This window comes from Monopterus albus, unplaced genomic scaffold (genome assembly GCF_001952655.1).
Source record: "Monopterus albus unplaced genomic scaffold, M_albus_1.0 scaffold13.1, whole genome shotgun sequence".
Classification (NCBI taxonomy): Eukaryota; Metazoa; Chordata; class Actinopteri; order Synbranchiformes; family Synbranchidae; genus Monopterus; species Monopterus albus.
In genome coordinates, this window is record NW_018127893.1 from 645,998 (window position 1) to 662,815 (window position 16,818).

At 40.4% G+C, this 16,818-nt stretch overlaps 4 protein-coding genes across 7 annotated transcripts in view; 2 read left to right on the forward strand and 2 right to left on the reverse strand.

Moving 5' to 3' along the window:
* Positions 1-5: 5 nt before the first annotated feature.
* On the reverse strand, positions 6-1,918 carry isca2 (iron-sulfur cluster assembly 2; the record flags this gene model as incomplete). The annotated part of the gene is made up of 4 exons (XM_020590791.1): positions 1,775-1,918; positions 1,357-1,534; positions 217-332; positions 6-102 (listed from the first exon to the last, which is right to left on the reverse strand). Coding segments are annotated over exons 1-4 (447 nt in total), but the record flags the coding sequence as incomplete, so codon positions are not given.
* Positions 1,919-2,312: 394 nt separating this feature from the next.
* LOC109955027 (epididymal secretory protein E1) lies at positions 2,313-5,914 on the forward strand. Its single transcript, XM_020590790.1, has 5 exons — positions 2,313-2,420; positions 2,675-2,773; positions 4,357-4,464; positions 4,546-4,718; positions 5,433-5,914. The coding sequence occupies exons 2-5, from the start codon at positions 2,692-2,694 to the stop codon at positions 5,538-5,540; spliced, it is 471 nt and encodes a 156-aa protein (XP_020446446.1). The 5' UTR covers positions 2,313-2,420; positions 2,675-2,691; the 3' UTR covers positions 5,541-5,914.
* Positions 5,915-6,151: 237 nt separating this feature from the next.
* On the reverse strand, positions 6,152-10,736 carry gskip (gsk3b interacting protein). The gene is made up of 3 exons (XM_020590792.1): positions 10,529-10,736; positions 7,681-7,926; positions 6,152-7,567 (listed from the first exon to the last, which is right to left on the reverse strand). The coding sequence occupies exons 2-3, from the start codon at positions 7,921-7,923 to the stop codon at positions 7,409-7,411; spliced, it is 402 nt and encodes a 133-aa protein (XP_020446448.1). The 5' UTR covers positions 7,924-7,926; positions 10,529-10,736; the 3' UTR covers positions 6,152-7,408.
* Positions 9,017-16,818, forward strand: part of atg2b (autophagy related 2B) — a 16,725-nt gene continuing 8,923 nt past the window's right edge. Inside the window, exons 1-19 of one of the 4 annotated variants that reach the window (XM_020590787.1) lie at positions 10,771-10,857; positions 11,409-11,579; positions 11,654-11,821; positions 11,920-12,082; positions 12,237-12,389; positions 12,480-12,582; positions 12,869-13,031; positions 13,114-13,293; positions 13,422-13,518; positions 13,639-13,803; positions 13,924-14,075; positions 14,285-14,396; positions 14,726-14,969; positions 15,080-15,242; positions 15,388-15,480; positions 15,596-15,784; positions 15,942-16,215; positions 16,312-16,420; positions 16,499-16,700. In XM_020590787.1, the coding sequence (XP_020446443.1) occupies positions 11,660-11,821; positions 11,920-12,082; positions 12,237-12,389; positions 12,480-12,582; positions 12,869-13,031; positions 13,114-13,293; positions 13,422-13,518; positions 13,639-13,803; positions 13,924-14,075; positions 14,285-14,396; positions 14,726-14,969; positions 15,080-15,242; positions 15,388-15,480; positions 15,596-15,784; positions 15,942-16,215; positions 16,312-16,420; positions 16,499-16,700 (2,724 nt within the window). In that variant the 5' untranslated portion in view covers positions 10,771-10,857; positions 11,409-11,579; positions 11,654-11,659. Of the gene's footprint in view, positions 9,916-10,770; positions 10,858-11,028; positions 11,243-11,408; positions 11,822-11,919; positions 12,083-12,236; positions 12,390-12,479; positions 12,583-12,868; positions 13,032-13,113; positions 13,294-13,421; positions 13,519-13,638; positions 13,804-13,923; positions 14,076-14,284; positions 14,397-14,725; positions 14,970-15,079; positions 15,243-15,387; positions 15,481-15,595; positions 15,785-15,941; positions 16,216-16,311; positions 16,421-16,498; positions 16,701-16,818 lie in introns of those variants that run through there. The other 3 variants (XM_020590786.1, XM_020590788.1, XM_020590785.1) reach the window with 3 other exon arrangements.

The following is a 16,818-nucleotide window of genomic DNA, read 5'->3' on the forward strand; positions in this document are numbered from 1 at the left end:
GAAGAGCGGATGAGCTCCTGGCTGAAGTCCACAGTGGCTCCTTTTACAAACTCGAGGCTTTCCTGGTCCACAATAACGCCCACTCCCCCCTGCTCAAACACTCTGGAAGCAGAGCACAGCGGATGCAGGAGGGAACAGAGCAGACTGGATTAACAGACAATAATGAAAACAGCGAGGCCAGTATAAAACAATGTCTTGAAAAATTTGTGGCATTACCTGTCATCTTCATTCTTGTTACGGTCTACAGAAAACTTGTACTGAAACCCGGAGCAGCCTCCTCCCTCCACATGGATTCTCAGGTACTCACCCGTCTTCATGATCTCCCCTAGTCTCTGGATTAAAGAGGGGGCAGGAACATGATGAATCAAGGACAAAGCACAAAACAATCGCATGCAACTAAACACATTCATTGACACAAAGCTGAAAGGCAATGACACTGATTTTATTGGATTTTCCATTATTACATTTTTGATATTTACAAATGTTTGTTGACAAATTACAATGACACTTTAATTCATGAGAATGCAATCAAACTATTGATGATGTTGAAGATTAACATGTTTCGTCCTATTTCACATACACTGAATGATAACTACAAATATAATTCCAATTCAAATTCCAGTCATTAGTCAAAGTTAATTTCTAAAGCTTAATTCTGAACAGTTTAAGACTAGTTGCAATAAATGTTATCTTGAAATTAAGTTACCACTTCTAATTTAAGTGATGGCTGCTGTTTTCTTAGGTACATCAGCACTTTCAGTCCCCAGTCACATTTTAAGCACTTGCCTACATGAACCCCTTTTTATTTAAAGTCATACCAAGCAATGTCTACTGTGATAATAAGTGCAGTTTGTGAAAGTATAAAGAGATGTAAGAATACTTAATGGATTCAGCAGCAGCACAAACTGCTGCAACACTTTAGTAATATTAGTGCTGTATTTATGATATGGCTGCTCTGAATTATTCTTTACTAGTATATATCACTAAATGTGTTAAATGAAGCTTTGCATAATGAATCTTTTGGTCAGACAACTGGCTGCAAAGCCTCAGTGCTTCAGGAAAGTCAAAACTCCCTATAATGTAAGACTTTGCTCTGAGATAATAGAGTAGCGATTTTATGTGGCTGTTCCATTGTCTGGCTCAGACTGTGGATTTATGAACTTGCTTAGAATTTTATCACAGAAATTAACACTATACCAAGAATATACCTACATCCTCAAATGGTCATACATTTACTCACTGAAGCCGCATCATACATTTTTGGCCTCCCTGGCTTTCCATACATGTACGGATACTGCAAATACCTTTTAATTATGCATTTCAGATGTGAGAAGAGTGTGATGAGTATCTGCTGACCTTCAGACATGACTCAGTGAGGTGTACTTTATGTTCAGAAGCACCTGACACCGCTGTCTCATCTTGGGTTGAGGTGCTGCTGAAGCGCTGGAGCCCCGCTGTGTAAAGGGGCTGGGGGCTTTGAGGGAGCCGGTGTAACTGCTGAATCACACTGAGGTTGTTCCGAAATGTAGACGTCCTGTAAAATATTAACGTTGCTTTAAGACGAGATTGTATGACAGCAGGGCTCAAAACGTGACTGGACCTAGTGCTAGCTAGTCACCTAACGGCTAAACGGTTTAATGGCTAGCTTGCTAAATAGCTAGCTATCAAAAACTCTAGACATAGCAATTTCCCCAAGAGATTCTTTACAGATTATACTTTTCATGTAGCCAATCCTTATTATTTCTCCAATATACAGCATATAACTAAATGTTACCTAAAAAGACTCAATACTTTCGACATTGACGCAGTTATCATTGCTCCGAATGGCATCTTTATAACATATTTAGCAAGTCCCACGGCAAATCAACAAAAATGAGATCGCATTCTTCTTTATATGGTGTTTATTGGCGGTTTGCAAGCTAACTTAAGGTTCATTACCGCCACCTGCTGCGCTGGAGTGTGGAACGACCATGGAGCCAATCGCATTCTTATTTGCTAAAATGGTAATCTTTCAAACAAACACGCCCAAATTAGTTCACGTACATCTGATTCATCAATTTACCTGCCAATCAAGAGATATTTAGGCTTTGCTAGGTGAGATGATATTGGGAATAAAAATACCTTGGCTTTGTTTCACAGGCATCGCTGGCCCGGGTTATATGTTGCCCCCAGTAAGATCGACCAATTAAATACCCACATGGGGGTTATCCTTAAAAATGGTTTGATTTGTATAGTTTTGATCTACCAATTACAGCCAGGAGACGGGATCTTTGCACTGCGGATGTTTCCTGACAGGCTATATTTCGGCCAATGAAACCCCATCTCTCTTAGAAAAGGGCGTTACTTCTAGCGCGTGATATTGTGACATAAAAGTGCTAGCTGGTTCGCTAAATTCGGAAGTTGACGCAGGCCTTTGGAAGGTATGTGTTGTTCCTTCAGACTTTCTTATACATCTTTGTATATCAGTTATTGTAAGGGTTGTTTATCGTATTGTAGGCATTCAGACTTTCTTTTTCGCTGTGTTAAGATAGTAGTTAACGTTAATAACTCTAACACTTGGGGCATTTGAGGAAATAAACAAGTCGTGATGCTTTTTTTTTTTAATGGGTAACACTTAAAAAGTTTAACGTTACCTAAGTTATCGATTGGGTCATGGATATCTCTTTATTTTAAGGTCACGAAGAAAGAAACATGGATGTCCGGACTGGTTTAATCGTTTTGTTCTGCCTGATTGGACTCAACTGTGCTCTGCCTGTGAAATTCGTAGACTGCGGTAAGTTTCATTTGACCAATCAAACTGGTTTTGTTAAGCGTTTCCAAACGGCCATGTAGAAGTCTAATGATTGTACATTATTTATAAAAACTGATGATTGGTGTTTTCAGTAAACTGAGTAATTGTTTCAGCACTAATCTCCACATTTGCCCAAAGGAACTCTGTTGCATATCAGGGGTGAATCTCAATTCCCTCATTTTATTATTCCTCACTTTGGTGTATCCTCACTCATCGCTCCTCCAGCAGCCTCCCTTGAGGAGGAGCTAGGACTGATGAGCTTTTATGATACATCTATGGGGAGGAGACATGAAAGTATCTTTTTTTGTGAAATGTTTTATGCATCAACACCTATTTATTGGAAGTCAATTGGTGATTGGACACTTCAGATGACAGAGGTCTCATTTATGTATAGATGTGTTAACTTGATTTCCTTCCTCATCAGACTTCTTTTTTTTCCTTGCATGTGACCAAGACGCAAGGAAAAAAATGCAAGTTAATTAAATATGGATGCAGTTAAGAGAACTGAGATTTACCCACAATGGCAGACTGTCAACCTCTGACAGGGAGCTGGTGATCTTAGCAGGAAGTTGTTCACCATGGCAAGTTTAATATTAACCCCTAACCATAACACAACTTTAAGAAAAGGTTGACAACTTCAGAGATGATGCTGGCGGTGTGCAAATCTTGGTCACAATCTGCCATCTTGTCTGCAACCAAGTCCTTGTCTGCTTTGAGGTCTGTCACCTGCCCCGCTGACATAATCAGGGTTATCTTGCTGGACTCTGGAAAACTTGCTCCATACCCTCAGATTATGTCAAACTGTGAAATTCTTTCAATAATGACTTAAAGGGTTGGGTTTGATTTTATTTATTCTTTCAAACATGTAACAACAGTCAGTATGTAATCACACATAATTCCAGACATGTCCACAAAAATATTTTCAATTTACTTATACCTAGTACATGCTTGAACGGAGTAGGAAGAAGTTAGACTTATCTAGTCCTACCCCCTAACATCACCTTATCATCGTTGGTTTGCAAGCAGTATTACTACAGGGTGATTCAGATATCTCTCAGATAAAGAAGAAGTAGGAGATATAACATCAACTTTGTGACTTTTGAGTTCTGTTTTTGTTTGAATGTTAAGTAAGGCCATACAATAGTTTCTTTCCCTTTTCAGTTATTGAAAGTGTACACTGACATGATTGGACTTGAGGTTGTCCATTCTACTAATGCTGCAATGAATAATCCAACAATACTTTCATATTACTTTAAATCATGTTGGGCCATGAAGTATTTCATTGTACATGACAAATTTTTGTTTCTTGTAGCTTTTGAACAGTTGTACCACCTCCCCACATTTTAATTCCTCAAAATGTAATCAGTGACTGAAATTGGGTTTTAATAATCTTACTAAATCATGGATTTACTATGTTTGTCCCTTCTAATGGAAAGGGATTACATTTAACAGGTGACATGATGGCAGTATTTAAGCTTTTTTTGTCTTGTGGTGTTTTTGTTTTGTTTGTGTGTGTGTGTGTGGTGTGTTTTTTTTTAAATGGGATGTTTTCATGTTTACTTCAGACTCCCCTTCTGGAAAAGCGCTCATCGTGGACATTACCCCTTGTGACGTTCAGCCATGCGCGCTACACATCGGACAGTCCTACACAGTCAATGTGACATTCAGCAGTGGTAAGTGGGCTGCATCTATTTGGAAATGGCTACTACTTTAGTAATACCGTTGATCTCACTGTCATGTTTGCTCTCTTGTAGCTGTGCAGAGCGAGACGAGCAAAGCATATGTTTACGGAATGGTGGCAGGAATTCCCGTCCCCTTCCCAATTCCTGAGAATGATGGCTGCAAGTCAGGAGTTACGTGTCCAATCCAGATGAAGCAGATCTATCACTATGTGGCCACTCTACCCATCAAGCCTGAGTATCCCACAGTAAGTACTACATTAGCAGCAGTGTTTATTAAAGATGTTTATTTTAACCTAGTTATCAAGTTTGCAAACAGTTTCACAGCTAATATTGAGTTCCCAGTTTTTTGCATCAGGTAGAAACTGAAACTGGCCGCAGGCTTTTTGCTAGTCCCTAATGTGGTTTCATTCTGAAGATCGGATACAAGCAGTAGTGGCAGAAGTATTCAGATAATTGGCTGCTCCCGATTACTGTGTTGGGTTAGTGACTGAATTCAGTAGACCTTCAACATGGTTTGTGTGTTTCTTATTATGAAACAACCATGACTTGCTGTATTGCAGATGTGTACACATTTTCCATCATGAATGGGTTTATCAATAAAGAGTTCTGATTCTCAAATGCATGCTGCAAGTTTTTAATGTGCTGAGTAAACTCTGAGCAGCTCATTCAACTCATTTCAAGCTGGAAAAAACCCTCAACTTGTTTTATTAAAATGGCTTGAAAATAAACACTAGACATTGTAAGTTGAATTAACATCAAAGCTTACCCTACCTGATGTACAGTCATCAGACATGTTCTTGGGCTTGTGATGAAGTTTGTCAGTGTTACATGACTGCCCCCCCCTCCCCTAATATTTGGGATGTTCCCTCAGTTTATGATAATTTATCTTCTTTTGGTCTGACTTAAAAAAGATACTTCCTTTCACTTGGTTAATGACTAATCCCTTTCTGCTTTTCTAGATAAAGGTGACTGTGAAGTGGGAACTGAGTGATGCCAACAATCAAGACTTATTCTGTATCAAGTTCCCTCTTCAGATTGTGCAAAACCAGCAACAGGACCTCAGATAAATGTGGTGGCTTTAAGCGATGCAGCTTGATGAAAAACCGAAGTAGAATGTAAATGATTATAGTTAACATCTAATTTTACTCAATTTGATCTTTTTAAAATGTGTCTCACTTTTGCAAGACTTTGCTATACTTGCATCTTAAATCCTGCTGGAACAAATGAATCAATGGCTAATGTTGCTATGACTTTGTTGCTGGTGTCAAATAATGTGGTTAATGACCCTGTCTTAACTGTATCAATAAATGCAAATGTCTTCATGGCTGCTGTGTAGTCAGAAAAGGTACAAACTATGCCTTTTCTTTACTAAAGCTTTTATTTCTACTGAACGTGTTATTAGCCGTGTGGATTAAATTCAAATAAATTCATCTAATATGTGGTACTGTGTGATTCTCATTTGAATGAATGTTGGAGTTGAGTGTCTACCCCCACCCCAAAAAATAGGAGCGGCTTTTGGCTTTCCCCATGTCTTGATATACTGTGAGAAGGTTTTCCTGATATGAAGAGTCCCCAAAAGCAGAATTGAAAGTATGGGTTTTGCCACCTTGCAACATCAGATGCAAGATTTTGGATGGCAAAATTGCCTTCAATAGCAAGACTTGACTGGAGGAAAAAGTGTAACATAGTTGAGATTTTATTGGTCTGAGCAAAGGCCAGCAGCAAGAAATAACAAAGAGAACAAGTTCTCTGAAAGACAATTTCAGAACACTGGGATCAAAACCAGATCACATGTACAATAAACAGTCTTAAAGCAGCTTTTGATGTTGTCGCAGGATATTGTAAAAAGTGCTGTGTTCTGACAAATGAACCAAACGAGCCCACAAAACGTATGTAAAACGCTACAAGCACAGCCACTTTACTTCAATAGCGAGAGTTGGAAATGCAAGCCTGAGGTGTGATTCATTGTGCAACATGGAGAAAATGAGTACTATTCAAACCCTAACGAAAATCTGTGGAGTGACCTGAAGACTGCGGTCACCATGCCATTTGACTGAGCTTGAACAATTCTGTAAGGAGGAGTAGGCAAACATTACTCAATCTAGCTGTGCAAAGTATAGAAGTATCCAAACAGACTCAAGGCTGCAATTAAAACAAAGTATTAATGCAGGCAGGTGATCCTTTTCCAAATCAGGCTGTTCTAGTTTTTGATTTTTCAGAGCTGTTGCTGTTTTTATTTAACTTGTATGTTGTAAGCTGCACAGAGTAAATAAAGCCACAAAAATTCTGTTTGTGTGTGCTTTCATTTCAGGCTGTGAAACAAAATGTTTTCAAAGAGGGGAATCTTTTCCATACCCACTGTAGTTCTTCATGTAAGATGATAGCCAGTCAATGCTAAATGAGTGAACTCTTAAAGTTATTTGTACTTTCCTAAACCAAAAGTCATTAAGGCAGAATATGAGTTAAACAGAGAGAATATAGCTTTGGCTCTTTCACTGCGACACCTGATGAATAACAGTTGGGTATATTTGAGCAGATACCTGTTATCAGATCACAGCTTTAGTGCAGGGCAGAGGTGGGATCTGGATTAACTTGCTTTGTTCTCAGATCATTTTGAGTACAAAAGGTGCAAAATTCTTAATGTGCACAGTTACGTGGAAGTTTGTAACGTGGAAGCTAGAGGATCTTTCCACAGTTAAAGTCAACAGTATAATGTTGCAACACAGCTGATCCATAGCAGTCACTAAACTAACATGAAGTCATTCAATGAAATTGAGAACAAAGCAAAGTTGACAGGGCATTGTTCCCTTTACTGCAGTGGTAGCTAGGCAAGTGGAAGTCACATAGGCTATGACATTTAACCAGATTGGCTCATATCCTAAACTCCATCAGCCCCTGTTTCACACATACAACTTCGGCAGCATTTTGGTCCTTTTTACTGTCCGTTTTGCTTCAGTCTCTCCAGCCGCTGGAGCAAAGCATTCCCAAAGGCTTCTCTGTAACCTGGGCTCAGCGAGTCCAGAAGCGAGTAAACAGTCTCATGATACTGGGTGCTCAGATCCTCGTCCACTTGATCAAACGCATAGCCCACCACCTATTTGGGTAGAAATCAGTGATGTATTGTAAAACTTTGCATGGTTGGACTTAAAAGTACAAACATACGAGTATTAAAGTAAACCACTGAGTTTCACTTTTAGTGGGACTTACCCTCAGTCCTGCCTCTGTGAGCTCCAGACAATACCGATTGCCCTCTCTTATTTCCACATTTATGTAGGCCACATCTGACGCACTGTTGAGACTTTGTGACACATGCATTTCAGTGACGGCAAAAAGTACATCATTGACCACTGCTTCTGCCTCCAGTCTCATGTCTTTGACGTCACCAAGGTCAACGGAGTCCTCATCAAATGAAGAGACAATTGATTCCTCAGGCTGGTAATCTATCTCCATCCCCTAAATCACAAAGCAAAAAGAGCTGACTGAATTGGTGAAAAACCTAGATTTTACTGTACACTGTTGAAATTGAAAGAGTTCTACATGTCCTCATGAGTACACTTCATGAACCCTGCAGATATCTAGGAATGTGCTGGAACAAGCTGTTCTTTACTGTCACAGCAACAAGCTGCATTTTTACAATTCACTGGACCAGCACTCCTCTTACCGCAAGTAAGAACGTCTGAACAACTGCTCATAAATGCTGAACACAATGCGTTTTCTGTGCCTAAACTGCAGTACTCATATGATACGGTGACTCACAACATGTGTCCAAAACAGAAGCGAAACACATGCATCTGACTGTTCAGGAAATTCTTATTTTAAAGTACAAAGTGTACTGATTTCAATATCAGCATCCTTTATAAGCAGTCGATAGTGTAATGGTAAATGGTCTTATACTTGTATAGCACCTTTCTATGCTTTTTTTTTACAGCACACTCAAAGCGCTTTCACATTATTCGGCCATTCACCCATTCGCACTCCCAAGCACTCACGCATTCACACACCGGTGACATCACCGGGAGTATCTGGGGGTTCAGTGTCTTGCTCAAGGACACCTCGACATGTTGACTGGACAAGCCGGGAATCAAACTGCTAATCCTCCGGTTAGGAAACGACCCGTGTGCTGTCCTCGATACACGCCTACTTTCGTGACACTAGACAGCCAGCGAACAAATAAAAGGGTTGATGCTCCACACAAGGCTTTCTTTTCTTTTCAAATGGAGTTTATCCTTATCATTCCTTATTATATTGTAACTGTAAACAGAATCATGCAAAAAACAAATTAGCATACATGACGTTGCTACGTGAAACATCAAAACAACTGCAATTAGCACACGGAAACACAACACGTAAAATGACAGCAATTACTATAACAGAAAAAGCTTACTTAATACAGCACTACTTACAAAGACATAGAATTCCACAAGCACAAGCACTAGGAGAAGAATAATGAGTCTAAGAAAAGTTTGGAAATACCGAGAAACTGTTAACTTCTCAAAGGTTAAACCAGGTCTGATGACACCTAACCACCATGCTGACAAGTGACAGACTGATAATGTTTAAACCAACTATTAGTATTCAATAGAGACTACATGTAAAATCATTCAGAGACATTTCCTTCTTCAAAATTGGTTTAGTTGGTTCCCGCTTGGTTAAGCTGTAATTAATCAAGGCACCAAATGTGCAAAGAAGTCCAAGTGTTCCCAGAGACAGAATAATGTTATCTCCAGTTCTTCCCAATGCTGTATTGGCTGACAGCTGGTGTCTGAGCACGTGGCTATGGCAAGGTGAATTCCACTTTGTGGAACTGTTGCCATATAATCCTGTCAATGTGGAAGTGGTTATCATTCTGTTGAAATAATTATTTATATGCACACTTTTTCTGATGAACACTGTGGTGCACTGTGCACGTGCAGCTGAAGTATGTTGCTACAGCCTCAATATAACAAGCTACTAAATAAGCACTCAAACTAACACCTGTTCCATTTCTACACATCCGCTATTTGTGATTTTTGTTATCGTTACATTTGTTAAACAAGGTTTGTCCCATTTGTGTCAAAGAGCGTCACACTGTGTATTCCTGTATGAGTCTTTGTCCTGTACTGTATATCAGCTGTAGCCTGTTGCTCCACATCTGGGGTCATTATTATTCATTCTGGATGTCTTTATGGGCAGTGAGACCTTCCATTTCACTATCCACTGTGAAAGATACAGCAACTGTTACTTAACACAGCTGGTAATGAATATCTATATCAACAGGCTTAAATGTTCTGTTTTGCAGGGTTTTCTGGCTGGTGATCAAGTCAGCTTAAGACTCATACAGAAATGGCCTCTGTGAGCATTGTATACATGTATTACAGGAATATTATAACAGCTGTATTAATGTATATATAGCATGTCATTGTTGTAGCTGGTCGACGGTGGAGCTCAACGTCAGGCAAACGGGTAACGTTAAAACACTATATTTCCCTCTGAAATCTAGTGGAGAAGTAGGTTGTAAATAAACAGATATAAAAATACTCAAGTACTTTGCGCTGAAATGCAGTACTAGATTTATACTTAGCTACTTTCTATCACCGACAGTATTGTACTGTACATGCATTACAGTCCGCAGCCCATGTAATAACGTTACAACTAACGTTAGCGTTTCATGTTAATTCCTCCAATTAAAACTATCGTCATCTTAAAGACACTCAATAGCCCTTTTGTATAGGTAGCTGAGGTATGCAGTTATTACAAACATTATTGTTAGTACTAAATCAAAGTGTCATTTTCACGCAAATGTTATAATTCGGCTAATTTATATACTTTGCTAGACTGATATAACTAGCTTAACGTAGATGCCAACACTTGCTACATTGCGGGGTAAGGTGAAGTTAACGTTAACGGTCAACTACAGAAGTAGCTATCCCTCTGGTTAACCATAGCGAAAATGATATGTAGGCCACTCACTTTGTTTATATTCTGAAATGTTAACATAAAATTGAAATCGAAAATCATACGTTTGATCTATTATGTTAGGACAAATTTCTAAACAAACTGCGTTCATTTTTCTCACCTCTTCTCTAGATGTGTTCTTCCGGCTTGTGGAAGCTTCTAGCCTACTCTGAGCTCTCTGGGCAAGGTTCAGCCAAATGAAAGTCACCTTAAACAGATAACAGTACTGAGGCTCTGAGTTAAGGGCAGCCAGATGAAAAACGCACTTTGCACCCTGCTTCTACTTAATTTGCTTTGTGCCTAAACAACTAGTTACCTAAAAGAAATTTTGTCCCATCATGCGCTACACAGTTTCGCGATATTATGACATCACTGGATAGTCCCGCCCGGACTGTGTAGGCTCAGTTGGTGCGGAGTCATGAAAGTGTTTGTAAACAACTCAGAAACAAGGTAATTCAAGAGCTGCAGCAATATAGTCAGCTTTGCTTACGAAGCCATGCAAGTTGGCATATAGAACTGATGTATATGTTTATACAATGTTTTGACATTATGCATATGTCATGTTAGGGTTGATAACTTGGGAAATATTGGCTCTTTGGTTAGTTAGCTAGCTAACTAGCAAGAAAGTACAGCTACAACCTTAGCCGGCTATGCTAATGTTGCCTCACTCTGCCGATAGGAACGGATCGGAGGACAGCTAATAGCGTTAGCATCACACTTGCTAACCGGCTAGTTAGCTTACATGCCCTTGTTTAGCTAGCAGCTTGTGACAGCTCTGCTTAGCTACGGGTAGCTATTGACTAGTAAGTCAGGCATGTCAAGATTTATTTCACAGGTGCGTTTGGCTAGTTTGTACTTGCTTTAATGAGGGCAAATGTGCGCTGAGAATAACACTAGACAATTTATGTGCTTGTTTTTGGCTGTATTGTGTAGACATTTTATGTTTGTCTCATTTTGTGACAAGTGAAAATTACAAAGGGGGGGATCTTTGTCTTCTGTAGGCGCAGCAAACTGGAGTCGGACCAATACCCACACACATCCTTGAGTGTCAGCACATCCTCCACAGTGTCCCCTGTGTTGGGATATGAAGGATGTTTGAGCTCACGATTTTTCGATGTCTTTAAGTCAACAGGATGACACAACTGTATCACCAGTGATACATTCATAGCTGTGTGAGTAGCTATAATATTCTGGTTGTAGAGCCTAAAGATCCCTTTCATTACCTTTGTACTGTACACCTGTTGAGTGTAAGATGCCTTGGCCATTTTCGGAGTCCATCAAGAAGCGGGCCTGCAGATACCTCTTGCACCGATACCTTGGCAATTTTCTGCAGGAGAAGCTGAGCTTGGATCAGCTCAGTTTAGACCTCTATCAAGGCACTGGCTCACTTGCACAAGTGCCACTGGATAAATGGGTATGTACTATATGTAGAAGGAAATACAACAGATGCATTTATGTAATTTAAACACAAAATCTGCAGAGAACATTTCAGCATTATTTCTTGTTTCTTAGTCCCTCAATGAGCTTCTAGAAACTGCTGATGCTCCTTTTGAAGTAATCACTGGGTTCATCCAGACAATTTCTTTAACTGTGCCATGGGCAGCCCTGCTGCAGGAAAACTGTGCCCTGGAGGTCAAGGGTTTGGAGATGGTGCTCAGACCAAGACCAAGAGTGGGTAAGGTCTCTACAGCACCATCTATAATAATGATTTACATAGATGGAAAAGATTTATTAAAAATGTCTTTTTTTTTGTTACATGTTGTTATATGAAGTTAACAATTAATTTTACTGAAAAGCAAACATCTCTTTCACTTCTGGCTCTTTTCCAGCATCTGGCATTGAGCCGATGTGCTGGTCCAGTTTCATGACAAGCAGCATGCAGCTTGCCAAAGAATGCCTGAGTCAGAAACTCACTGACGATATAGGAGAGAGCTTCCAGCCTTTTGATGGACTGGAGAAATTTGCAGAAACAATAGAGACAGGTACTGTGATCATAATGTTAGGCAACATTTTAAGATGTTTACTTGGTTTGTGTTGCATAAACTGAGTTATTTTAAATTTCCTTCTTGCAGTTCTGAGAAGAGTTAAAGTGACATTTTTGGACACTGTTCTCAGAGTCGAACACATTCCAGAAAATTCTAAAACTGGAATTGCCCTTGAGATACGAATCAACAAGTAAGTTTGAGCAGTCAGTGGGTCAACAGTTGGCTTTCCATAATATTAGAAACATTTTTCAACACCACATAATTGAATCCAGGTAAAATGCACAATTGTGTTTTGATTTCCTTTTCTTTAAAATCTGTCACAAAGGAAAAGATGTGAAGACTTGGGTGCTAAAAAGGGCTGCAGCTAAATGTGTGGCAGATCCTAATATGTAGTACATACTGTATAGTGCAAGTCAGTTGTTGATGCATTAGTTTTCCCTGTTATTTCTTGTCAAGCTAACTGTGGTTGCTTTCAGGATTGTTTACTGCGATGAAACGGGTGGGGAGAGTTCAAGTGTAGATGTACATCAGCCAACCACGTTTGCACATAAAAACCTGCAGTTGGAAGGAATCGCCATATTTTGGGACGAGTTTTCAGATGTGTCCCGAGCTGGATTTAAATCTTCACCCACTCCGACGGTTGGTATAGTGTGTCTTTGAAATTTGGCATAAAACAGTTGTATGTACAGACCTTTTAAAATAAGTTTCTCTTATTTTGCAGGAAACTGAGCCAAAGCTCTCCCCTAGTTGGAATCCCAAAATAATATGTGAGCCTCATCCCCAGTTCACAGAGCCTGTGTCTTCTACAACACCATTTGAACCTGTGCAGGTTGGGAGCCTCGGTGGTAATATTGAGTTGTCACTCACTCTGAAAAACAACTTAACTCTGCCTGGAGCAAAGGTAAGGGAGCAGTGTCTTAATTACAAAGTACAGAAAAATGTCCCTAATTACTGTATACATATTTAGTTAGTATTACACACAAGGAGTAATGTCAATAATCAGACTGTTTGACATCCTTTTCTTTTTAGCTGGATGTTGTTGGACATATTGACACACTGATTATTCTGCTGTCCCCACGACAAGTTCATCTTCTTCTCGATTTGTTTGGAGCTTTCTCTGGTGGAGGTAAGCACCCATCTGTTGATTGATGATAAAGAACGTTTTGATCAATCGTGGTAAAAATGTCACCAAACTAGTTATTTAAAAATTGAATAAATAGAGTATTTCCCCTTTCTTAATGTGAAGGTGCTCAGGATTGGGCTAAGGACAGAAAGAATCGACCCATGCAGCAAGAGGATGAGTATCGGCTCCATATGGAGCTGAATCGCTGTCTGAAGAAGGATACTGCTGGCCCAGGAACAGACCCTGACCTCTTTGAGAGCCAAACCACCAGAACTGTGTCTAGTCGAGGTTAAAGTAAAACCTCTAACCCCATCATTTCTTGCATAAGTTTCATACAGTGCATCTAACTAATGAAAATTCTTTTCTTTGTGCTTTTCTTTATTTATTTTAAACCTGTGGTTTGTGTAGATGATGTGTTCTTCTCCATGGCCGACATGGACATGTCTCACAGCTTGTCATCCCTCCCTCCTCTGGGTGAACCACCCACTGTTGATTTGGACTTGTCACTCAATAGCAACTACTCTGCCTCCCCAGTAGAATCGCCTTCTGGAAACACAACAGTGAGTCTTAAAGTCATGGATGCACATTGATGTATAATTTAGATTAGTGTATGAATTCTGCTATCTGGTTAGATCTGGAAATTCTCAGTGAGTTGCAGTACACTGCCATTAAATTTTTACACACACAAATTTAGGAGGCATTTACGGTATATGGACAGATGAATTGCTGTACTCATTACCTTGCATCACCTGAGTATGTATATTTATAGGCTCTGTGGGATGATTACATGGATGTACCAAGACAAAGAGAGAAGAAAACTAGTGAAACTCCTGTTCAGTCACGGGATTCTCAACTCCCTCAAAAATTACTGCGACAGACTTGTAAGTATCACAATATATCAGTGCATTTGTACAATAAATACTGTACCAGTCCCTTTGTGGCCATATTAGAAATGGCAAAGAATGTGCACATTTACATTCCACCCAAAGATTACCTCAGCATATCTCCCTTGGGAAAAGAATGTGCACATTTACATTCCAGCCAAAGATTACCTCAGCATATCTCCCTTATAAACTACTCCACTACAGTTGAATGTGTGGTAACCAGTGAATTCAGTGATAAAGTGTTTTGTTTATCGCAAATCTACAATCTCTTGAGCTTCTGTTTTATGTGGACATTGCCAAACCAAATATTTGTTGTTGTATTTCAGCCCATTCATCCAAAACTCACGGTGATGAGTCAAGGCCAGAGCTGGTGTTAAGGCTGACATTTGGCAGCCTGGCAGTCTCAGTCCTCCACATTGACCCGCTGCCACCTCCTGATGCTGCTCCCAGTCCCCTTGGCCCCATGGCTGCACACTTCTTCAGCATGGTGGGCCCAGGCCAGCTTGCCCCAGATGCCTTCCTTCAGTCTCAGACAGTGTTTAATCAGGCTTGTCCCTACGACCACCTTAGGTGCACTTTTATCTTGCACTCATTTCTGCTCAGCAGGGTTGTACTTGTTATCTTGCTTACCACAGAATAGATTTATGATTTGAGTGTCTGTCCTGGGCTTATATCTTCAGGTTTGTGGGTCAGGGTCTGAAGATAAACTATGAGCATTGTCAGGGATCCAGCCTGCGGACTTTTACCACTGACATCTCCCTTAACCAGATGGAGTTTCTGGAGTGCCTCTTTCCTTCTGAAACTGCCATTAATGGCTCCCAAAGAGGCATTCAGTACACTGAGGTTAGTTTCAAGCGTGAGACAAGCACAATTTGCACTGCACTGTGCTTTGGTTGGTTAAACATTGCATGTACTTTCAGTACACCTGAAAGATGTAGCTGGCATGACATTATGAGTGTTTCTCACTAGTTTCTGTGTTACACCTCAGCTCCTGACATTTGACACCACAGCCAATGCTGACATGCCGCTTGCCACCTGCCTTCACCTGCTTTACAAACAGGCTGAGCGTAGAGGGCCTCAGGTAACAGCATTTGTTAGTCTAATATAAAGCCACAGTACTAACGCTTCATGATCAGATGCTTTTCCTGCATTACTGTCTGGCATGTACTCAGTCACCCCTTTGCTTCTCTGAGCAGGGCGGCCAGGTTCGCCTTAGTACCATTCCCAGGAAAGCAGAGATCCAGGTGGAGTTGGGAGCTGTGCGCTCTGAGCTGGACATCAGCATTGTAGATCGTCTCAACTCAGTGCTACAACCGCAGAAGCTGGCCACCACGGAGATGATGGCTTCCCATATGTACACATCCTATAATAAACATGTTAGCTTGGTAAGCAAGTACCAGAAATTATAAACCAAAGATTAAAATAATTTGTGTGACTAACACAGGAGAGGATTGTAACACCTGATCACCTTAAACTTAGCTTAAATATTAATATGCTCTACAACACTGTGAAGGTCTTTGTCTCTCTAAACTAATTTCACAGCACAAGGCCTTTACAGAGGTTTTCCTTGATGATGGTCACACTCCAACTAATTGTCATGTATCACTGAGGGTCAGTGCCCCAGTCCTGGGCCTCTCGGTTCGCTTTCCTATTCCTGACCTCCGCTCAGATCAGGAAAGGGGCCCTTGGTTCAAGAAGTCCCTGCAGAAGGAGGTACTTTACCTGGAGCTGGAAGACCTGGAAGTGAAAACGGAGTTCATGGGCGGCAGTTCTCCTGACCAAACCAAGATGGAGCTCACATTTAGAGAGCTCACTGGTATGTGATCCTAAAGAAAAGTTTCAAAACTGACCTCTGGGAAAAAAATTTGACCATAGGCATTTAATTGCTTAATATTTTTCTCCATTTCAACAGGGAAGTTCCATGATGAGCCAGATCAACCAGGTACACGGTTTCTCAGGGTGTCCCACACCATGGACGGAGACATGACAACATCTGAGAGTGCAAAGTTTGACTGGCCAAGGTAAGTTCATCAAACCAACCTCAAACTGATCTGTCCGCTCAGGCTTTTCTCATAGTGGTGTTAAATATTTCTGAGCAGGGTTGTGCTGAAGATGAACCCCACTGCAGTCCACTCAATCCTTGAGCGGGTGACGGCTGAAGATGACGAGGGGGCTGAGGATCATTCTCTTGAAGAGGAAGAGGAGGAAGGGGCTGCTCATTCACTGAAGGATGTGTGTGACTTTGGGAAACCTGAGCCTTCACCCTTCTCTTCACGTAGGGTTATGTATGAGAATGAAGAGGTGGGTCATGGTGAAAAGACCACATTAATTCAAGTGTTAATTTACAGCCATTGAGATTATATTCCTTAGTGTTGATATACTACATTCCTCTATAACATTGAGTAAATACAGTGGGTGA